This window comes from Typopeltis vanoorti, chromosome 7 (genome assembly GCF_054136105.1).
Source record: "Typopeltis vanoorti isolate ZY-2024b chromosome 7, IOZ_Tvanoo_1.0, whole genome shotgun sequence".
In the NCBI taxonomy this organism is placed as follows: domain Eukaryota; kingdom Metazoa; phylum Arthropoda; class Arachnida; order Uropygi; family Thelyphonidae; genus Typopeltis; species Typopeltis vanoorti.
In genome coordinates this window covers 94162116-94187784 of record NC_143555.1, presented here as the reverse complement: position 1 = coordinate 94187784, position 25669 = coordinate 94162116, and the positions used below count along the sequence as shown (strand labels likewise).

Genomic DNA, 25669 nt, shown 5'->3' with positions numbered 1-25669 from the left:
GCATTTTAATTTATAATGCAAAGTATGAAATGAAAAAAAAAATATGATACCAGCCATTATGACTGCCTATATACAAAATTTAAAAAAAAAATAAACAAATAAAATGAATGGAAAATATTTTATCGGCGATCTCGCTGTGACTAATTTAACCCTTCCTATGCGAAGTTGTGATTCCAACTCAGAAGCAATTTCCAAAGTGTTGTTCTTATCGTATTTTACCCAACAGAGAATCAGTTCTCTACAACAAGCAAGAACATTTTCACCAAAATTATTTTACAGCGAAAGAATTAAAAGATACCAATGATAATCTTTTGTTTTAATAGGAATATAATGTTTTTTTTTTGTTTTTCAATTTTCACCAATTTCTTGCTTTGTTGTTGGTATCTTTTAATTCTTTCGCTGTTTATGATATGATAAAAAAAGTATAAAATACTGTATATCAGATACAATGTATTCTATAAAAATATCTAACTAAATACAAACCTAGTATTATGTTTTTACTATATTCCTTGTGTTAAGTTAAAAAAACTTTGACCTTTTTCATAGATTTCCTGTTTTCAAATGCAATATTTTAGGCTTATTAGCACGTTTTTGTGCTTATACGAACACTAAACAGAAAAATACTTTAAAAATCGTATCTTTTAGCTAATAGAAAAATTTTAGATATAATGAAGAAGCTCTTTTAAATCCTTTCTAATCAGCATCTTCCTTTTTATATTCTTTCATCCCTCTGTTCTCTACATAATTCCATAATAGCCATCGAAACAAACAAAGACACTTTTTTTCTATTTTTTTAATAAGAAATTCAGTATTTGGGTAGACCCCTCCGAAATAAGCATCGTTATCTAATTCAAAATTAATGATATAAGATATATATATATAAGAAAAGTTAAAAATTTAATTTTTCTTATAAAACAACCGTTTATATCATACAGTATTGTAAATGCTTTTTTCAGAATAGGAAGGTAAGTATACATCGATAAAGCTAAATTCATACGGATAGCTTGTATTCATAAGGATACAAATGGAACAGAATAACATACATAACAGAAAAAAAATCAACAGTGCGACTCAAGGTAACAAGGGTTAACCGTTACTTGACTGACTCTTGTTCACAGCTGTTATTTATGCCTATAAATGATTAATTTTTACGTAAGTTGTCACTATTCGTAAATATTATTTATATATACATACTTATTTATATATACTAAAAATAAAAATTATATTTATCATATTCTATGTAAAATTTAAATATTTATAAAATATCATGTTACTACGTTACATTTTTATTAACTAATTTATTATTATTTTTTTTTAAAATTTCGATCTTCTTTCTACGTCAACCGTTCATCTTCATGGAACATCAAAGTGAGGTAAGCATTACCCTTACGTATATATTTTTAATATCGTTGCATTATTTGTCATTACGATCAGTTATCATGCCGGGATTTAGCAAAGATTAGGCAGTAATAAACGATTGTTCTGCAATAAAATCTTTAAAGTTTTAATTCACACGAAAAAGCAGCCCGATAACTCCTATACTATTATGGGGTTCTATATCAGTCACCTATTAAATCAGTGGTTTTTAACCGGTGTTTCCCGGAAAACACTTGCGTTCCGTGAACTAGTTACAAGTGTTCCGCCGGTGAAAGATGTCACATGACACAGTTCTGAGTGTAATTGGCTACTCGGATCCTACCAACTGAATACTGCTATGCGCGTTGACTTCTAAACCAATAGAATATCGTTTATAGGTACTATTTTTAATGTGTAAAAATTAGCACTATTGGAAGAAAATATTTCAAGTTACTTTCCTTCTTTAAATATACATAGACCGGATACAAAATCCATTTGGCATAGTTAATAGATCGATTTGTGAAATTTCGTTACAAGAAGAACAATTAGTTACCATGTCAGCGGATGGTACTCTAAAAATGAAATTCTCTGAAATAACTCTTGAGAAATTTTGGATTTTTGTCCAAGTCAAATTCTCAACTCTCTCCACAAGGGCACTGAAAATTTTGTTACAGTTTTCAACATCATATTTGTGTGATCTCGGTTTCTCAATATTAACCGTTATAAAAACTGAAAAGCGTGAAAGGCTTCTAATATAGACATAGAGATGAGGATACCTATATCACATATTAGACCTGGTATTGCTGAAGTCTGCAAAAGCCGACAAGCTCAAGTATCGCATTAAAATAAGTTCCATTTTTATAAAAGGCAAGTCCATGCATATTTTTATTGTTACTTTTATGACCCTAATGCTTTTGGTGTTTCCCCAAATTTTTCTTATAACCAGAAGTGTTCCGTGACTTCGAAAAGGTTAAGAACCACTGTATTAGAGGATCGTTTTCTGGGCCATTTTCTAACCTAGTTGACCATTGTCTCAGTCAAGTAGGATTTTTATTTTCTTCCAGAAGAAACTCTGGTTTTTAACTGCGTAAATCAGAAAAACTGATCACAGATCTCGCAGAATTATGCTAGTTACGATTAAGAGCACAAGCTGGCGGCATCTTTCTGAAGTACTTTAATCTAGTTTGCTAGTAGAATTTTCAATTTTCAAAAAATCATACACTCTTCGGATAATAAAAATATGTTAGATAATTTATTTACATATACACCACAATTAAACTAATTGTTACACATTATTTCTAACGCTATTAAATTAATCAACAGCTGTTTTTCATTTTATTTAAGTATTTTAAAATATCAGTCATCGAACAGATTAGCATTTTGTAACTATAAATAAAACAAAGAAATTCAGATTCTCTATACTAAGTAAATATACAACATAAATCGACGACGTAATAATCGAAATAATGAATGGCATATTTATTTCATAAATATTTTCAAAAATTTTAAAACTTTTCGAAGTAAGATATTTAAAGTCTATGCATTTACAAGTAAACGGGTAATTTAATAAATAAAGTTTATTAATTTTATTTATACTTATAGTCATTTAAATTTATAAATGCCAAGAATCAGTTTTAATGTATATGAATTATATATTCATTTTTAAATAACAATTCGTAGTTCCATTATTATTATTTTTTTTATTTCAACAGGAAGAAAGAAAGAGACAGGAGAAGGAGAGGAAGAGGGCCGAGGTGCGACAGCGTCTCGAGGCCCAATCCGCAAAGAAGAAGAAGGGTTTCATGACCCCTCAGCGTAAGAAGAAGCTAAGGGTAAGTACTGTTTCATGCATATTGTGAAGTTGTAGTCAAATGTGTTTATATTTTGGGTCTCGTGTACCGCAATGTTGGTCACATGACTGACTATTAATATACTCCATAGACATTGCTGAGGAAGAAAGCCGCCGAGGAACTGAAGAGAGAACAGGAGAGGAAAGCCGAAGAAAGGAAGAAGATCATTGCTCAGAGATGTGGACCACCCAAAGGCTTGGATAACGCCAACGAAGGTATGCAATAAATAAATACTTTTTTTTTTCTCGCGGTTAGGATACATTCTATACCTTAAAAACGCGCTTCCTATAAAATAAAAACATTTATAATTGCAGCTATTTTTGTAGTGTGTATGTGACGTTTACAGAATTAATTATTTTGGGAGGAACATAAAAGCTGTTTACTCATAATTCGTTTTAAGTTAAAGCTCAGTAAATAGAGATGAAGAATTTTCAAAGTAACTTATATTTATCACGAAATTCTTTTTTATTAATAAATAATTAGAAGTATAAAAAAAAGTCTAAAGTCTAAAATATGTTTTTGAGGGATGAAAAACCCGAGTTACTGAGAGAAAAAACCCTCCACGTCTGTATGAGACCAGCTAAATCACTCTTTAGTTGAAAGAAACTAGATGAAGGTTCCTCACTCATAGATGAATCAAACCCAGGTCTTTGCGGCCCATCGCCTATACTTACTGAGCTACAGATGCACTTACACGATTATATTTATTTACAAATACGTAAGAAATATAATAAAACTATAGGAAACCTACTGAAGAATATTATCATCATCATATCTACTCGTCCATCCTATCCTAGGACAGGTTCCCCCGACTGAGGAGGCTTACAGCTCAGGAATATTACCAAAGATAAATAACAAAGAATAAATAAACAAAAAATAGATAAATAACAAAGAATAAATAAACAAAAAATAGATAAATAACAAAGAATAAATAAACAAAAAATAGATAAATAACAAAGAATAAATAAACAAAAAATAGATAAATAACAAAGAATAAATAAACAAAAAATAGATAAATAACAAAGAATAAATAAACAAAAAATAGATAAATAACAAAGACAAAATTAACAATGATAAATAAAATTGCTATAGCATTACTTTTGCAATACATCTACAAACACTCGAGTTATACAAATATCTTATACTAGTAATTTTGAAAATTGAACTGAATTGTGTTTTTGATATGCATTAATCCAAGAAAAAACTGTGCATTAATCTGAGCAAAAATAATTGTTACCATAATACAGGAATGCATCTACAGAGTTTGATATTCAGAGTGGCATTGTTGACGAGGCTACGCGCAATTCGTTATAATACGCGTAGTTATGTAGGCATGCATGTTTACACGTTTAAATATGACAACGATCAAAAAGGGAAAAAAAAGAGTGTAAAAAATCTTAATGTGCGTTTCATAAACAAATTATGCAGATGAATAGAATTTAGAAAAAGCAACTTAGAATATTAAGGTATTAATGGCTAAAGGAAATATTTATTAGATAATCAGATAGTCGCTTTTATATATGGGGTACACAAGTTGTTGTTGTTTTCCTTCTTTTTTTTTTTTTTTTTTTTCCCCAGCGGTAGTACAGATTAGATCAATATCTATCCCGGAATTTTTCTTTTCATCTCTAATCAGAAAATTAATGTGGTTAAGTAATTGAGCACTGAGAATTTTTTTTTTTTCCTTATTCTCAATTTTAATATTTTTTATTTAAATTTTTTTAGCAATCTCACTGCTTCAGTAGGTTGTTTGCTTTGGATTTAAAGCCGAAGCTATGAGGCCAGTGTATTATGTCCGTAAACGCGTGTGTTCTTCTGGATGGTTTGCCTGTTTTGAGGGATGAAAAACCCGATTTTCCAAGAGGGGAACTCCTCCTCCCTCTGCATGAGATCAGGTAACTCACATTCAGATGAAAATTACATTTAAAAAGGTTCTTCGCGTCCTAAATGGAATCGAACTGAGGTGTTTCCATTTAGAGTTAGTGCTTCGGGTGCACTTGGAGGACATCAATACTTTGCTAACAGTAAAATAATTATATTAGTCTTACCCCAAATTCATACATTAGCGAGGAAATTTTCCATGTGTTGAGTTGTTCCATTCCCATAACTCACCCACTTATAGGAAGGCCTCCTTAAGAATCACTTGGCTGATCTCGCACCGAAGTGGTGAAGTTTTTGAGATGCATTTTAGCTTCCGTTATAATTAAACAGATTTTTTTTAAATTTTGGTATTTTGAATATTTAGCATGATTTGTCGAAGTCTTGCCAAGGCAATTTTGGTTTAATTAAATCTGAGCAATTTTAGACACACACACACACACACACACACACACACACACACACACACACACACACACACACACACACACACACACACACACACACACACACACACACACACACACACACACACACACACATTACCTGATCATTAGGGATGAATCTTCGTTCGTAGAAATATTTTGGAAAGAATTTTAGGGAATTTAACTGTTTGAAAGGCCGTCGTGTATTCAGTAACATGATTAGACGTATTCATGAATAACCGCGGTTAACCTAGTGGCTATGCGCTTCGCAACGATATGCCTGGGAAAGGAGTGTCCTGGGTTCGGTTCCCGTCGCCGACTTGAGAATCTTAAGCTTAAGGATCTTTCTCATACATATCCAAGTTAGGCGATCTTGGGCGTGGACAGCAGGGTTTTTAACTGGGGAGAAACTCCCCAGTTTATCTGGGGCTTTTCCTCTCGCAAGCAGGCAAACCGGCCCCGTGAACACACGCAGCTACAGCCATAGAACATACCTGGAGGCATAGGCCTAGTCACCTTATCCTCGAGACGGGTACGACTTAGAAGGACTTAAGATATCTATGTAACAGGCCAGTAGGCCTAACACGTAGAAGGGAGAAGAAGATATTGGACTACATTAATCAATAATAAAATAATAAATAAATAAAATAAAAGAGTAAATAATAAAATAGTTAATTAGAGAATATGAAGGACTAATTTTAAAATAATGATAATCAATTTCTAACACTGTCTGAAAAAAAAAGTCAAGAAAAATAAAAGATGAAGAAAGATGAAAAATGAGGACAGATTTTAAAATTTTGATTTAATATGACGTCTTCTTTAAAAATGGAGATCTAGATCTCTAGTTTTAAATGGAGATCGATGGACCCAGAGAATGTCCATATATACAGATTAACGCACAGCTACTTTGGTCACTTGATATTACTTTTTTTTTGATATTATGTTAGTAATTTCATTTAATAAAATTGGATCATTTTAATTAAAATATTGTTTATTATTAACTGAATATATGTTAATTAAAAAAAAAACTGCAAGTTTTTAGATAGTTAATTTCATAATGGTTTTGATAGAAAAGCCTAATTTTTGAAGGCAGTTTTTTGCATAACAGTAGTAAAAAATGGCCTTAATTTTTAAAAAAATTTTTATTGCCCTTAAAAACTTAGTTAGGCGCAAAAGCCAAATAACTGTGCAATTTTATCATTGCTTGGCTTTACTGTATTCGTTTTCCTATCTTTTAATGCTTTCCTCCCTCCCTGGGTACGACTAGCTTAGTACACTTACCTTAAATCCCCCATTTTAAATCAATCAAGCCTATCCTTTTAACTTTGTCAACTGAATTTCAAAGTATTAAACTAAAAGCAATTTTTCCTAATAATTACAACATATTGTCCATTTAACCTTAAGCCTAATCCTTATTGTGTAAGTAATTTCCTTTGATACAGTTAAATCCTTTTAATTAAAATGTTTTTTTTAAATATCCAAATATTTCTGAATATTTTTATTTTTTATTTTTTAAACGTACACATTTTTTTACAGTTGATTTCATAATGATTTTGAGAATTAGAGAAACCTAATGTTTGCCCGCAGTTTTTGTATAACAGTAAAAAATGATCTTTTTAATTAAAAAAAATATCTGTTGCCATTTAAAAAGTTAAGCGCAACAGTCAAAAACATTTCGATTTTTGCATTGCCTAGTTTTACTGTATTCGTTGTGCCATTTTCCCACCTTTTAATTCTCTATTCCCTCCCTGGGTATGATTAGGTTGATACACTTACCTTAAACCCTCGCCATTTTGAATCAATTAATCCTTTTAACTTTGTCAAACTGAATTTTAAAGTCTTAAACTAAAAACAATCTTTCCTAATCATTATAACTTATTGTCCGTATACCCTTAAGCTTAATCCTCATCCTTATGCCTAATCCTCATCTTCATCTACAGCTACCCTGCAAGCCATCTGTAAGGAATATTATGGCAGAATTAACAAACTGGAAGACGAAAAGTATGATCTGGAATATGAAGTTAGACAGAAAGAAGTTGTGGTACGAAAACAAAAGGATATTTTTTTTTTTTTTGTTGTGTGGCAGTAGAAATTGATTTTGCAGCTTCTTTTGTTTTGTTTCAAACACTGTCATTATTTTAATTTTTTTTAGAGCTAATGCAATGCATTTTTATGCAGCTTAAGTTTTGTACTTTTTTGTTGCTTTATCTACGTTTTGTGATCAGCTTATGCTTAAACTATTTTAGTTTTTTTTTGCCATTTTATTTATTTGAATGTTTACGCTATAATGCTTTGCTTTCTAACAATTATTGCTTTTTATTGTGGTGGCGCTCTACTAACAGTATCAGTTAAATGTTTTGTTTGCGGATGATTACAGCTCTAATGCAAGCTGTATGCAAAGAATATCATGAACGCATTACTCGTCTCGAGGGAGAGAAGTATGATATGGAATATGAAGTACGAAAGAAGGATAGCGAGGTTAGTAAATCTTTTATATTTTTCAACAGTAATGATGGAGTAAAATGACTCATTCATATACAATGATCCTTAAGTGCAGTGCTTAATTTCATTATGCACTGCGATCTATAAAAGTAAATAAAATCTATAAAAAATAAATATCTGTCTATAAAAATAAATGACTAAACATTTTTAAGTGCATTTATAACTATACAAGACATTAAAACTGTTCGTTTACAAAAAAATATAATAGAAAAGCTAGTTGTTGCACTAAATCGCGTGCACTATTTCTTTTGAAATACAACGCACATGCGCAGAATTCCATGCTTAAATCAACAAGCCAACATAACTGATGTTATGTTTATATCGTCACTTTATTATTGACATTATTGATAAATATTTCTTTTTAAAAGAAATATTATTGTGATCCAAATTTCATATGTCACATAAAACTCAGTCACAGCTTATAAAATGTACTTAGTAAAACGGTGTCAATAATAAATAAATAAATATATTAATAAATAAACATACCATTCAATTGTCGTGAATTTCATCCAGTAAGTCGTAAAATTTGTTTGCCCCCAAAACTGCCATCTACATTATACCCAGCCAAAATACTGTACTATTATTTGGCGTTGAGGATTCTTATTGAAATATTGTCCTAGGCGCATGATAAAACAAGAGGTTGCGAAGGAGTAGACGCTTTGCCTAATTAACAAAAAATAGGAAAAATATTTTATTACGTTTTATTAATGATCCTACTTCGAACAACTGCCCATTTCTTTTCAATAACTGAAAAAACACAATTTCTAGGTTACTCTATCTTAACAAGAGTCTCAAAAGGATAGAACACACCAACAGCATTTTATTGTTTTGACGTACAAGTTAATCGAGGTTTGAAATACGCAGGTGTTTCTAAAATGTTTGGCCAAACTTTGAGAACTTGTTCTACTGAAGATTCTGATGACAAAAGGTCAATAAAGTAGGGCTGAAAATGCTTTTTTACAAAGATATGGCATGTTGTTGGAGATATAATTGCATCACGTTTTACTGTATGGCGTATATGCTATTAGGAGCAGCCGTATCTTTACCCACGTGCAACGGATGTCTGGTAAGTCCACTGGTAAGAGACAACGGATGTCCGTTGTCTCTTACCAGTGGACCCCCCCCCCCCTTGAGTCATCTTTGCTCATATCGTCCTACAAGGTAGTGCGGAACCTAGGGCTGTATACTTATGCACGGGCACACGAGGCTCTAGCTGGTGGCCCGAAAAATTAGGGCCAATTTAAGGGCCGCAAACAATCAGGGAGGCATAGTGAACTTACACAACTGTATAACTGGACGCGGACAGTCGCATGAAATCAGATAATCCCCCCCCCACATACACACCAGCAAAGATTCCATGTAAATGTTTGAATCGGCATCATTGAAGACTACTCCATTGGTCCGTTGTTCTTACTAGCAATACTCAACGGCCTGCAGTAACAGCACTTCTTGGAGGTGGAACTGCAGGCGTTGTTGGATAGATAGAGGTGGGCGAAAATAATTACCATGAACTCCCGATATGAATCCACTGGATTTCCTTATACAGGGATCACTGAAGGCCGATGTTTATGCTAATTATATAAAAATTAAGTAGTTTTTTTAAACGATTTTGAAACATTTTTACGACTTTATGGATGTACGTCATCAGAAACGAAAACAAATAACTTAAGAAGAATATATTTTAGCTCTTATGCAACTAAACTCTAATCGGACCATTAGGAGAGGATACCCTTCACCTCATCTGCTTTTTAACTATTATGTAACTGGGTCGATAAAATAAAATTTTATTCAGTAATTCCTACTTTTTTGTACTAGTTGCGATTACAAGGAATCACTGGAAAGGTAAAAGCCATCTTAACTTCGGGGTTGATATTGCGGATCTGACCAAAACTTAACATTCGCAATTTAAGCTGTGAAAAAATCCTCCTCTTCGTATTATATCTTTAATAGTAAATAAAAATTATATCTCTAGGCATCATGACGATTTTTTTATCAAGGAGCCCTTCATCCGTTAAACAAAAAATCCCTATCACATTCTTTACCCCACTGATAGATACTTCCATTAATTTGAACCTGGATTGTCTGTCTTCTGGAGAATAATAGGAATTTCTGCTATTAGAAATCACTCGTTATTTCTGTTGACCTTAAAATAACGAGTTTCTTCATCGTCTAATAGGTATCTGTTTCAGAATCGGACAAAATATGAGGATAAAATTTATTCGGTAGAGCTAATTTCTACATTTGTTTCTGCTTATAAACATAATCACGTCAATCGGGATTTCATTTTTTTACATTTATTTTTTATTCAAGAAATGCGCCTTATTATTGTGCATTTTTATGGGCATGAGTGTCTGTTTTATGCGAGTAATGCCCCCCCCCCCACACCTCTTCCACATGAAACCGAATAACTCGACTGTCAGGTGAAATTTGAAACTTTTCCCGGCCTAGATGGAATTCGAATGCAGATATTTCCACTCAAATGGTGTGCATGTCTTCCAATCTAGTTACGGATTCAGACTCAACGGATTTCAATGCTGTATCTATTTCTGATGCATATTAAGAAATCTTCTGTTTTACCTAGGAAGTTAAAATTTAATGGTCTTCTGTTTTTCAATGTGCATCAAAAAGTGTGGTTTAATCAAGGCGTTTCCTTAGGTAATTTTCTGTATATGCTGTTTATTTCTTATTTGCAGTAACTCCTAAATGGCAGCCGTATTCACTTTATTGCTGTTGTCATATTTCAATATACGTAGAAATGACATAACAACATTTGAGTCACACCACATCCAGTCATGGCTGTGGGTCAAAATCCCATTATGGGTAGGAGTGTTTAGTAAACAGGTAAGGTGGTAAATGAATATTATTGCTCAGTATGAGAACAACACTTAACGAGAATCACTTCCATCTTTCGTGGGCATAATTAATGTACAATGTAGTGATTTTATCTACCCATCCATATTAACATGTAGGTCACACGCCATATTGGAGCTGTCTTGTCGAGGTTTTCGCTTCCCAGTGAGCGGTATATCTATCATGATGTCTGTCTTCCAGGATCCAACTATGGCAACGCACAATTTAAGAGTTATTTGGAGCAAGTTTGATTCTGTATAGCGCTATAAACGTACAACCCACACGTTGTTGCGTCGATTATAATGTGAATGGTCAATAGAACTCATGCTACTTAGACATGGTTCGAATTCTATCATCAAAATAACGACTTTTTTTTAAAGGCGACTAGCTTTTCAACCGAAGCTCTCGGAAGGAAGAATTTGTTTTTATTTCTTCACTCAAAACAGCCAAACGCATCCAAGAAACATTTGACAATGGTCTTAGTTGTCTGATGCAAAATTAACCCAGTGATCGCTAGCTGGCCTCAAAAAAGAGTAGCCTACTTATTAGGTTGTTGACATTGATTGGCCGTATTTTTTTCGTACATCGATCTCAAAGTACCACAAAACCAGAGCATTCGAGCTTTTTTTGATCTCCCTACTTAACATACGATGTTCAGGTACGACTAATCGTCTTCCAAACCGGCTCATCTGTAGGTCCTTCTCGATTAAAATTATGCGTCCGGGTTAATTGGTAAAAAATAAAATTAAATTGGAATTTTCATCCTGTCGTAACTGCTGTCATAATTTTATTATATTTTCTTCCAGTTTTTCAGTAGTAGAAGAATCTACTTTACGTGATTTCTTCTACACAGACCGGCCACCTGAATTAGAAACTTTTATTTAATACCCTTTGGACCCCCTTTAGCCAGAATTACAGCACATATGCAGATTGACATAGATTTTACAAGGTGTCGGATTGCATTTACATCTACAACATACCACACAGCCCTTTAACTGGCTCAAATTTCACGGAAGAGGACTTGAGTCACAATCAAGTCACACAATGAGTCACATGTTAGAAAATCAGACTCCCGGATCTGATTTTCTAACATGTCCAATACATTCTCAATGGGATTCAGTCCAGGCTTTGTGGTGGGCAGGGAAGATGGTGGAAGTCGCTGTCATGCTCGCTAAACTACTGCTGAACAATTCTTGCGCGATTGACAGCAGCATTATTATCCACGAAACAACCGTCACCTGCTGAATAAAAGATCAACATTGCAGGATGGACCTGATTGGCAAAAATGTTCAGATATTCCTTGGAGGACATCCGACCTTCCAGCAATATCAGGGAACCCGTTCCGTACTAACAGAACATACCCCACACCATGACACCACCTCCAGAATCTTGAGTTGTGTTTTCAAGGCAAGTGGTGCTAATTACTTCATGGAGCTCCGCACCAAACTCTCTGCCTAATTCAGTGGCCAGTATGTGTACGATAGGAAGTAGCTCAGATATAGAAGAAGAGAAACCACAGTAATAATAATAATAAAAACAATTTATTTGGGATTTTCTTCCGATACTATTTTCTCAATTCCTCTTCCAGTGGTACTCTTCCGGAAGTAGATTATGATTAATACTCGAAGACATTCTGCATTGGTACTTATTGCTATTGAGCTTTTAAGGATAATTTTCTGATATATAAGGACACTTACTGGTTTTTAATAACCAATACAGCGGTGCCTATGTAGAAAAAAGATAGGACTACAGATATAAATGCCGTACTCTGAAATCATGTAGCTTAAGTTATTTTGAATCCATCAACGTCAATGAACTCGTAGGGAAACACATTCATTATTGTAAGGCGGGTTGGACTGGGTAGGTGACATTTCTCATCAATTACATTCCCTGCTTCTAGCGCGCGCGCACGCACGCACGCACACACACACACACACACACACACATATGCACACAAATTTCACATTTTAAACAAATTCATGCTGTCTCCTGTTTCAGTATAAAAATGATTTTTTTTCATAATTTCAGATCAGTGAACTCAGCATCAAAGTAAACGACCTCAGAGGCAAATTGTAAGTATTATTTTGTTTGACAATATTATTTGATGTGTAAATATCATTTTAAAAAGTTTTGAAAGCGTTATCTTCTTCTCCTGTTAGACTGCTTATTAACCAGTGCAACAGAAGAATGTCATTCCCATATGGGAATAGCCTCCATTTAAAACAATTTCCCTTTGTCTAACTTGTAAATCAATCCAGTGCTTTTTCCATAAGGCATTCAGAATTGTGTATAGTTCTGTTTGGGGTTTTTAAAAATACTCTTCGAGTTGTAATTTTATCCTGGCAAACTAAGTCCAGAGAGCATGGACTTGTTAAACACATCCCTTTTGTTCTTGGTCAAAAGCTGTTGCACAATTAACGTAGTTGGCCGTTGTCATGTTAAAGGATCCAATTATCTGTGCACGTATGGGCCTCACCAACTGCTGTATCATCATACGGAAAATAAATAAATAAATTTGTGCACTGCTCACTTTTCTGATCGCGGCAAATATCTTCCTCTTAACGCCTAAAGACACTTAAGTTATATTATAGATGACAAGTCGGCCTGAAGGAATCAATTTCTAATGCACAATTCGTATTGTCCTCTTCATGTTGACCAGATTTGCCTCACTTACTTTGGATTCAAAGATGATGTTTATGCCTACCGACGAAAGGTTGTAAATCGATAGCAAATTTTGAATTGTTGTTCAACTACGGGTTACATAATCATGAAACGTTTCGAAGCCATATTAGGCCTCCGATAAGCTGGTTAGTGGTCCATCACTAGGCGATAAAATAATCTGTCACCTGAAGACCACCCAAACAAACACGTCTGCATCAGGATTCGAACCCACGATCTATTGTTTGAAGGCCAAAGACGCTACTTGGACATTCAGGCTGGCAATGTTTGCAACACCGTGAAGCTAGCTGAAACAATTTTACCGAGTTAAAAAAACAACAGAAAAAAACCATGTCAGCTTTCTACTGTTTCATATTATCATTCAACAATCGCAGAATATAAAAAAGGCAAGTAATTCAACTGGATTTATTGAAAAACACCGCAAGCTATAATAACGACACTCATTAAACTAATTAATAGTAAGCAGTGCAACGAAAGCTATCAATGGCAAGTGAAGGAAATCTGGAAACTTTTTGTGTGAAATCCTGTGTATAAAATTTACTAGCCTTGCTAACAGTAAGTCTTCAGATTTCTAGCTAGGAAAGTTGAAGGCCTTTCAATGGTAATTAATAATGCAAAGTAAAAAAACTCATCTAAGCTTTTTTTTTTTTTTTACAAAGTATGTTTTGAAAGAAGCAAATCTATGTGTGGTGTGGCATCATGGTCGTCAATGACTGCAGTAAATCTGCCAATTTATCTCATTCTGATTTTCATTTCATTATTTTTTATTTTATACCAGCCACACACACGGGAGGTCCCAAGACCTAAAACCGTGCCTGAGTTAGTATTTAGAGAGAAGAAAGGAATTTGTTTCCTGAAGAGTTGGGTGGTGTAATCATTGGGGAAAACAATATTAGGAAGACTGTTCGAAATGGAGTTCATTGTCATCAACAAAGTTATAAATAGGATTGGATGTCAGAGAGAGAGAGAGAGAGAGGGGGGGGGGGGGAGAAGGCTTGTTGATGTGTCGGAGGAAGAGTTTAGGTGAAACCATTGCTGGAAAGGTACGCTAACATTAATTGAAAATTGTGATGAGAGGAAAACTCTCTACCATGACCAGCCGTGCTGGGTAGGAAGCTGGCAAACTATTGGCGAATTCGTAGCGGGAGAAAGACCATAAGATGGTAGCATAATATTTTCACGGTATTTGATCGAGTCTGGCCGCCATGACGACTACCTTGGAAATATCAAGGGCAACCACTCGAGTTTTTCTCCAAAGTTTTCCATGGCTTGTGTTAGAGACACAAAAACAATTTCAGGTGACCTTCCATATGAATACCATTTATATGGATTTTACTGTGTTTACAGTTAAGCTAAAGTAAATGAAAATATGAAGCGAGTAGTTCCCTATATGTTGCGGTTGTTCTCCTGCCGGCTGTCGGTTTGTTTGTCTTGCGACCAGGCGAATCGTAGAACCCAGCAGAGAGTCATTCCATCTTTTTTTTAGTCTTTCATGTGATCGTGAGTCTTTCCTCTATCTCTGATCAACTCAAACAATAGTGTTTTCATCATAATGATGTACTCAGTTTGAGCAATGATTATCATATCTCTAAAGAATAATTGATAAAACGTCAAAAACTTACCAATTTGCAGCTATAGGTGGGCTAAACTCAAAATTACTACAATAAATATATTCAGTACTGACCATTGATAGCAGGAATAGCACACAGCCATTCCCTTAAAAAACAAATCGACTAGTAGCGTTGTTCTCTGTAACAACAACAGCCATATTTTCGTGGTAAGGCATTTTTAACAACTGATTATTAAGTTAATATTTTTATATTTTACAAGCCGACCAGATTTATGAGCTCCTGTGGAGACCTCAGATTCTCTTCCAAAGAATAGTTTGATCCAATCTACTTTATCATGTCGGCCTTTGACAGTGCCATATGCCACTGTCATGTCAAGTATCAAATTCTTTAGATGATGCCAAATGTACACACGACCATCTCTTTGATATCCCTTTAAGCACTTGCATCATGAGACCAAAATAGATCGGTCACTGACCGAGCTAATCTTCCAATGAAAGAACAACTAAGAAGTCTTTAAGCATTTTACAAGAGGAATTATTTTTACTAACAGGAAAATATTTTCAGGAAATACTTGTGTACTGGTCTAATAAAATACAGTTTGTAGTTTCATAAGCTTAGAGATAATCAAATGTCCATAATTTGTTAAGGCTATCTTCACAATTTAGGTGCATTTTTCCTTCATATAATTGAAGTGTTCGACATTCCGTATCACCTTCAGTTTGTTAATCTTAGGATATAATGGATTTAGACCGTGATTAACTAATGAAATGCTAATTTCTTGCACATTTTCTCTGATATGAAGTTTCAGAAAGATTTTCGCTAAGTAATCAAGTAAATTATGATTATCTATTATAAATGTAAGTTAATATAATTATTAATACTATATCCAAAAGTAAGCAAACCTGGTTTGTACGTGAAGTATCTTCACCACTAGATCACTTGTATATAGAGGCTGTTGACTTCACATAAACTGCCTTATCCCCAATGCAAAGCACTCTTCGTTTCAGACGTATGTATTTCTATGCATTTTGGACGTGTCACTCTCCAGACCGGTTTCGCTCTTTATTGAAGTTTCGTCAATGGGAGCTAGACCCAGGAAGATACTGAGGTTGAATCAGTGCATATATTTTCAATATACAAGTAGCAGAATGGCGAGATGCTAAGGCAACTGATATTAAATTATGGGATATTGCAAATAATGTGAAGCCAACAGCTATGTACAAGTAGCCTGGTCCGTAATACGTACTCTCGGGTATAGGATTTGAACTCAATTCTTAGGACTTGTTTTTTCTTTTTTACCAAACATCAAGTGGAAATGAAAAAAAAAACTTGAAGATCTTCCTGTTTTTTTTTTTTAATCTTTATATTCATTCTTTAGATTGATTCCGTTGCATTTATTTCTTCGTCTTAATATTTACCCTTTCCCAATTTTGCTTTTCTTTGTTTCAGAGATACATAGTGAATACTCTGAAAAATTTAATAATGTAAAGTCTTTAAATATACGTACAAAAGCGAAACATTGTGTTCAGGATTAATTCGGATGAGTCATTTTGATAGTTAGATTTAGTTTCAGGTAGAACCGCTATTTATTCTCTAACGCAGTGGTCGCCAAAGTGGTCGATATCGACCTCCCAGGGGTCGATATAACATTGTTAGGGGTCGATTCGGTTCAGAGGTCGATAGAAAAATATAAGACATCATTGTATGGGTAATATTTAATTCGGTTAACTTGGATTACCTCCATCCTGAATGACAACGCAATTAAGAGTGAATCGTGGAAGCAGTGACATGAATAGGACCTGTAAGATGGAGCAAGGTCATGAAAATAGTTACGGAGGCCAATCAAGTAGGCCAAAATGACGTATTTACTAATAAAGGAATGTCGGTGGTTTTATATAAATATATTTTATATATTATTTATCCCTCCTATCAAATATGTAATGTTAAGAAGGACGTCAAAAACGTATCCCTTTGACGTTAAGCCAATATAATAATATATACTATATTATGCATACAATAAACACTGTAACTATAAAATAAACCATCTAAAAACTCACATAAGCGTCTTTGTTTAATTACGTAATAATAAAATAGAGGGGGGGGGGTTCGATAAAAGGTCAAGAAACTCCTGAAGGGGTCGACGGTTAAAGAAGTTTGGCGACCCCTGCTCTAACGTTTGAAGATATTTTTGTACATTTGCTTTTTAATTCATTCTGGAAAAAATAGAGACATTGAAGTCTTACTCCATACTTAATCATGTTTGAGAAGTGCATGTTCAAAAGCGAATTCTGGACTGGCACTCTTTTCTTTCGACATTGGATTACTGTTAACAAATTTCTTATGCCTATGAACTACTATATTTTAACCAGGTCTGAAGACTTTCGCCAAGGACGCCGCTTCCAGATAGTTTTTTCTTCTTAAAATCGTTATATTAGTCCAAATGAACGCAGTTTTTTTTTTTCGATCTGTCGCTAAACAGTAAAGTGATATCATAATCAAGCTTCTGTGTATTTTTTCTTCGTCGTTAATGTAGGCTCACATTGCTTCAATCATATACTTACAAAACCAATCACTGCTATCATTATGATTATTAAAAATAATAATTTTTACTTACAGCGTCAAGCCTACTCTGAAAAAGGTAGCCAAGTTCGACACCAAGTAAGTCAATCATTTGAACTGCAATTGTTTGGGTCGTCAGCTGGATAAAATTTGAAATTACTGACTTAATTTTAACAAACTTAAACATAAATGTTTACCAAGTATGCGTGTTTTTTATTATTTAGGTTTGAGAAGTTGAGTAAACTAGTCGCCAAGGCTCAGATGGACCACCGTGCCAATCTGAAGACCGTATCAAAGAAATTCACCCTAGACGAAGAAGACAAGGAGGTACGGAATATCTTTAACTATTGTTTTAAAAGTCTTTTTAAAGCCATTTCTAGAAGACGCTTAGATTATTTGTGCGCTTAATTGGAAAAATGTTTTTAGTACGGAATTGCTATTTAGAGGTATCCTAGAATCTATGGGGTATAACTTCCGCTTTTACGACTCAAAGATTTTATCGCTAACATTCCAAGAAGGCTTCGTCCGAGTTATATTTGAAAAAAAAAAAAAATAGGAAAAGAAAACTTCCTGAACGTTTAACTTCCATATGGAAGTGGATTGTCAAAGGAACAGTATGGCTAAATATATTAAGCGTTAAACTCAATTTCCAGTCTCACCCGACCGTATTCAAGAAGGTATGAGAACTACGGCAATAAATATGAACCGTTGCCAGTTTATGAACAATCCCCATTAGTTTGTACAGCTACAGACTGTTTTCCTGCAGACATTAGCTATTTTTAGAAATATCAAGTACCCAGTGACACGAGCCAGAAGTGGCATAATACTACGTGTTGGAATCACTGTCCTAGAAAATCCCTTGGTCCGCACGAGATAAAAATAACATCCCGGATGGGGCTCTGAAAACTTTTCAAACCTACATAGAGTAAAGCCTTTGTGTTAAAATATGCGAAAGCTCTAATAAAAGCAAATGACTGCATGTGGGTTCACGCAGAATATTACTCTATATTGTACCGTAGAAACTAGCCGGTAAAAACTTTCTCCCAGCAGGCAAGATTATTTTGACTGTATAAAAATATATTTCATGATTTATTACAGAAAATAGCTTTAATTTTTGAACCCTGTTGCAAATATTTTTTCATTCATATTCAATATATTGAAGGAATCGATAGTTATTTTTGCTGTTTTTTTCCCCTAGTTATTTTCGTTTAGAAGCATGAATAAATATGCACAAAGACTTTATTCTATTCAGACTACAAATAAAAGTATCATGAATTATAGACTACACATGTTAAAATAAGATGAAAACATTGATATACATATTTAATGCAGTAACATTTAATTAAAACTTAAACTTTCTTATTTTTCCTTTGTCGCTGTTTAAAATAAATTATTTATTCAATTGTATCACCAAAAAACGGTAATTTGAACGAATTATGATATTCATTGTTAAATCGGCACATTACGTGTTCACTAAGAAATGCACGTGTGATTTCTTTGTTAATATTTTTGAAAACTATAATACAGTAACTGAATGAAATTACAAAAGAACAATAAGGCGCTCGTGCTTTACAATTGTATTGTCATTTTTAAATTTCATCTTAATATTATATTAGCTATCGAAAAATGCCACGAGGTTAATTTTTTATTCTTGCACAAGATAGTCAAACTCTAAATGATTTGTTAATTTTATATTAATGTCCATTTTATGTGAAGATCTTCGAACATTTCCAAACAAAACTATTTATTTGATAATAAAGGAATACTTTGCTTTTATTTTTATATTATTTTTTTAAGTTTGCACCCTATTTCAGTATGGGCTGAAACTAACCTTGATTGCTAATTAAAAGTTTTTATTTGCTAGAACGAATTTTTATTTGCTTAAACAATTATTATTTTCTAGAAGGAATTTTCATTTGCTTAAATAATTATTATTTGCTTTCAAATCTTAATTTTTTATTTGCTTTCAAATCTTAATTTTTTATTTACTTAAATAATATTTTTTTTGCTTTAAAATTTGTTTCTTTATGCTAAGTAACTTTCCTGTTTTAATTTTCATACCTAATGTTTTTCTCATTTATATATGTGTATGTGTTGTGTATCTAGTGTGTTCGTCCGTAGCTTCTATGGATTCTTACTGCACTTTTACTGCCTTCTATTATTCTTTCTGACTGTCTCTCGACACTGCAGTCTTTACTTAAAGAAGATGAGCAACTATTTTCTCCCGATCCCGCTTTTCTTGCCAACTCATTCGCATGGGCTATTTTTTTTCTCTCCCCTAAAACCCCTTCCTTTTTTATTATTTTTAGCAGCTGGAAGAAATGTGTTTGTACTTTATTTTTTTCCTATTCCACAGACGAAAAAGGCAGCAGCGCCAGAATGGGCGAACAAGTGATCCAACAGCGAAGTGCCTCACTGTACTGCATCTCCTGTGGTGTTCAACATCCATCCCTTTGTATTAAGTTCTGTTATTTCGTTAATCTGTACTGGAACATTGTATCTGAGCAATTTCTGTCACTATTGGATATAGCCAAAATACCAACGTGAAATTTTAAAATGGGATGTAATTCTAGTCGCAATGATATCATTTTAATCAAGTACCATGTATTCAATGGTTTGGTTTATTAAAAAGCGCGTGCTAAATTTAATTAAACATGACTTTTTTTTTACAGTGTCAATTATACCTAATTCACCAAATGTCAGTCAGATTTTCGATAGTTTTTTTTTAAAAAAAAAACAGACATAACTAAAATATAATAAAATACAAGTTAAGAAACTTATCTATCATGATGCATTTTTATCCAAGAAGAAAATAGTCATTCTGTAAATGTTAATTATATTTTGTTATAAGTACGATAATACTAAGAAGTATTATTTAGGCTATGCGAATATTTTTTTTATTGGTTTTCACTTTCTCCTAGAATAAAATTTCCATTTTATAATAGTTATTCTAATTTATAAGTTTATTAATAGGCTTCAAAAAATTTCAGTTCTAAACATTTTCAACACATTAATCCCGAGATCTCAAAAAGTCAGTTTCTATAGTAACTGTTGTAATATAATTTCCATGAAAACACTGGAGTTGTATTTAAAGAATTGCATTTCAATAATACCTAATATGTATGCATAATGCATATCTTGGACAAAAATAATAATTCTATGTTTTATTTTTATAATTCATTTATTGTAACTCAGAGACTTTTTATGCCACTTGAAAATTTTCCACTTGATCCCAAAGCCGATTCCGAATACGATAACCATTAATTTTTTAGACATCAATCGGCAATTTTTGTTGTCTAATTTCATAACATTGATCGCATTTCCACATAAGAAGAGACTTTTAAAGAAATTCATTAACAATACTATTTCAAATAATTAACTCTTTTTAAAAAAATTGATAATTTAAAAAAATTCGAATTCAAACCGAATTTTTTAAAATGTAACACCACACTGAAATAAAAATATTAAATAATTCAAACTGAATCTGTTCGCTTTTATTTTCTGATTTTGGCACGCATCATTTTTAATTTTCTGACTCATTTAATTAAATTTTTAATTTTGATATGTATCATTCTTAATATATATTCGTGATCTCTTTTTTTTTAAGAAGCTGGTAGGTTTTTGTTTTTTACTTGAATACTAAAAGTACAGTGCGCTGGATATATTTATAATAATTATAGAAATCTACAATTACATGATGCTAGTTATATCTATGATAGCTATCGATATGTATTATATTTATGATAATTATAGAATCTGCAATAATATATAATTATTCATTTTTTACATGACATTTTTATCTTATAATCTTTTGTTCGCTCCTTTTTCTTCCTATCAAATATCTGAATTTTTATCACGACTACAGCACTTTATACTTTGATTAAATTTAAAATTCTTATTAGACAATGATTTTATTCTAATATTATTCAAATTTATTTAAAAAAAAAGATTTTCACTTAATTTCTAAGTTTATCTAATAATAATTTTTGTCACATTATTTTAATATAAATTAAATAAATGATAAGATGAATTATGAATTAACTAGAAGATGCGTATAAATAAGCAAATTAATTCGTATTTCTAATAGAAATAGAAATAATAATACAAATAAAAGAAGAGGAAATATGCTATATCGTTATTCAAGTACTACAATATCAATCGGTACGTTATGCTGCTGCAGGCAGCATAGCCAGGAGAAAAGGAGGAGATATTGGGAGGTTACTATGTGTATATACTATATAAGTATCTAATCACCATCCATTTACTTACCGGCTTCAAAACCGAACCAATTTCTCTTCTTACATTTTCATTCCCTCCTACTTGTGTTCTTTGAAACTTCTCTTACATTTGACTTAAAAGTTTACAATCTCGTGCTGTTCAAGGAACACATCAACAGCATTCTCACACGGCACTGGTGCGCTATAGGTTTTCACAACCTTTCAAAAATTTTAATGACTAGAACCGAGGTTTAAATAAAAAAAAAACTTTAATTACACTACTAGTTTCGTTTAAACTTAGACTTCATTAGGTGTGAGATAAATATATGTACAACACGCATGTGCATAATGATACAATAAGAGTTCATTGTTCTATTTAAACTCTAGTCTTTATTCTTTTCAGTGTTAGATACGTTACTCTTGTTTCTAAAAACCAATTCCTTTAGATTGGTTATTGGTATTTATATGTTTATCTCACACCTGATGAAGTCTAAGTTTAGACGAAAGTAGTAGTGTAAGAATAAAGTTTTTTTTATTTATTCTTTTTCATTCCCTCCTACTTGTGTTCTCTGGAACTTCTCTTACATTTGACTTAAAAGTTTACAATCTCGTGCTGTTCAAGGAATACGTCAACATCAATTAAAAATGTATTTAAAGATTGAAAAGTGGAGGGTGGTCCCCTCAATTACCCTGGCTATGCTCCTTTATCACAAGCAGGTTTTCCCCAGCTCCAATAATTATGAGAACAACATCGTTCTCATTACAATATTATTTTTCAGTCTATTTCATGAAATAAAAAAAAATTCTAATCAAAACTCTTCGATTTTCTTTAAAAAAAATCTTAAAATACTGTATTCAAAAGCAAAATTGCAATTTTTCCTTATATTTATCTCTAATATTAATTAGTGTAAATTAAAACTTCAACGACATTTTTAAAGTAACTTACTATAAATAAGTTGCTATTCTCATATATACTGAAAATATATGGGAAAAAAAAACATTTACAAATGCATTGCATATGAGATATAATAATGAACGATGTGATAAACATTTTTGTTCGAATTACACCTCATCAATAAATTACGTAACTCTTTATGGGAAACTCAAGGCATGACAATATTTAGTGATGATAATAAGCGAACATAAAACATAAAGGAATCCTTCACGTTCTATACTCATAAAACATAAAGGATTTCTTTATGTTTTATTATCCTCCTTTGTTATAGATATGGAGAAGGGATTAGTGAAGTACATACACCAACGTTACGTAATTTATGGACTAGTTTTCAATCACTCCTAATTCATTTTCTATACGTGCGTCATTTGAAGAAAATTTTACAGCCAACAGAAAACTCGAATACATTTTACTTTCTTTCGTTAGCTATGTCATACCAAGAAAATATTTTTTTGCATCAATAAATCTCTCACATAACAATACATACAAGAAATAATTATAACTGTGCATCGGGGGAAAAAAGAACAGAAGCACGGTCAGAAATCACAATATTTTATTTAATCATATTTCGTAAATATTCATAAAATGTTCATAAAATATTCATAAAATGCGATCTGAACTGTGTTCACTTTTTAATAATTAAACTTATCTGTTAAGAAAGGAATATCAGAACAAATAATTTAATTCCCGAACCTTTTGTTGTCCATGATAAAAATATGTGGTCTGTCTGACTGAAGTTTTGGTCTTATGTTTTTTGTCGTACATAAGAGTTTTTGTGTTCGTTTCTGTGTTTTACTTTGTGTGTGCTTTTTTTTTGAAGCAGTTTTTTTTTTTTTTCTTGAAGACTTCTCGTTTTGGTCTTATGTTTTTTTGTCGTACATAAGAGTTTTTGTGTTCGTTTCTATGTTTTACTTTGTATGTGCTTTGTTTTTTGAAGCAGGTTTTTTTTTTTTTTTTTTTTTTTGAAGACTTCTCGATTTCTGACAACAAAATTGCACATTTTCACAAAAAAATGTTTTGATGCTACTTTGGCAGCAGCGATTTTTTAAAACAGCTGGATTTTTGATAAAAAAAAATTCGTGCCAGATCATAAACTATTTTTGAATATTTTTTGCTGTTCTTTATGACAACAGCACCTTTTCTGAGATTTTTTGAAATTTTGTGGAATGAAATTTTTTCTTTCCTGGCAAAATTTTTTGAACTTTTCTGAACAATTTTTTTGCAAACTATTTTATTACCGATATTTAATTAAATAGGCAGTGTGCATATTTTTATTAATTTTTTTATTGTCTTGCAATGTAGCAAAAACCAGAATGGGGGTTAGGCAAAGAGCGTAAGAAGAAAGAAGAGGAAGCTGAGGCTTAAAGAAATGAAGATAGCATTTTCCAGTTTATTTTTTGTTTGTTTGTTATTTTCTTTTTAAAATGTCGATGCTAAATCAAATAATGAGTACTGTATATTGTGATCAATAAACGATCAAGGTATATCGCCAGCATATCGTGAATTCACGCCGTTTCACTATAAAATCTGCATCTCATTTATACGTCAGCAAGATTAAATGTGGTCGTGCGGATTTTCCGTGCCTCCAACAAGTTTAATGTTTCAGAAAGTAAAAAAAAATGTTACAGTTGGTGTAATAAAGCATTTTATCTAAATACAGTGTCTGTCGTTTCTTATTGTTCATTATTTAAACATACGCTAGATGGCGTCTGTTGTTAATATTTACATTTACACTGTTAATTAAACATTATTATATTTATATTATGAATATAATATTTATATTTATATTTCACTGGTTTATTAATAAGCATTATGGAAAAAAAAGTCAATGCAATCGAAACTACCTGCTTTCTCATTGAATTTTATTAAATAAAAAACTATAAATTAGAGATATTTTTAAGTTATGCACATATTGCATTAAACGAATGTTGAGGTGTAATACCAGTAAATTCATAGTTATCCAGTAATCAACTTTGGTTGTTGTTACTTTGATAATTACTTGCTAGTTGCTATTACTCTGAAAATAAAAGTACTATTGAGAATTTGAAGTCTTATTCAAACCATGTAAGTCTGCTGATTCGTTTCCGTACTAATATTATTCAAATTAAACTTTTGGATTTGTTTGCATCAAAAAATCATGAAGAAACAACAAATAATTAATAGTAATTATTTTCACAAAGGTTTTACCTCTGTGAGAAAAAAGGAAGAAGAAAAATCAGTATGAAACAAACTCCCGATCGAATAATACTCAGAGAAGATTCGATCTTATGGTGATTCAATTCTTATCCTCATAAACTTAAAAGCTAAAACTGCATTATCATATAAATAATAAAGAAATCAAGATGAAAAATATTACTGTTCTAAAAATACGTTCTTCATTACCTTCTTATCGAAGAGAGAGAGAGAGAGAGATTCACCCTAATACACTGTAGTGTAATAACGTACTTCTACTTTCGTTCAGAACAAACACATCCTAATAAGTTACCTTAAAGCATAATAAAAATTATGAAAAAGTGTTATTATAAAAAACAACTTATTCATTTCAATTTATTTCTTCCTAAAAATACAATATATTAAGTAAGTTTAGTTTTAAATGGACGAAGAAAGTTTGGAAAAAATACTTGAGTCAGTTGTTTAAATTAAGCCGAATATTATTTTTATAAATATCAATGCTTTTAGCGGGAACTGGGTATTTTATAATGATTTGTTTTCCTCAAAATATCAAAATTCCTAATATGACATACATATTTCAAATACTTACCACCAAATATGTTCCAAAGGAATGACTGCAACGTCGCATAAGTGATAGAGATGTGATGTTTGTGTG

General features: G+C 32.3%; 1 protein-coding gene across 1 annotated transcript; it reads left to right on the top strand.

Moving 5' to 3' along the window:
• The first annotated feature begins 3065 nt into the window (after positions 1-3065).
• LOC150104875 (troponin I-like) lies at positions 3066-24497 on the top strand. The gene is made up of 7 exons (XM_090395387.1): positions 3066-3188; positions 3298-3421; positions 7887-7987; positions 12890-12933; positions 17728-17769; positions 17895-17997; positions 24145-24497. The coding sequence occupies exons 1-7, from the start codon at positions 3159-3161 to the stop codon at positions 24205-24207; spliced, it is 507 nt and encodes a 168-aa protein (XP_090251513.1). The 5' UTR covers positions 3066-3158; the 3' UTR covers positions 24208-24497.
• Positions 24498-25669: the final 1172 nt, after the last annotated feature.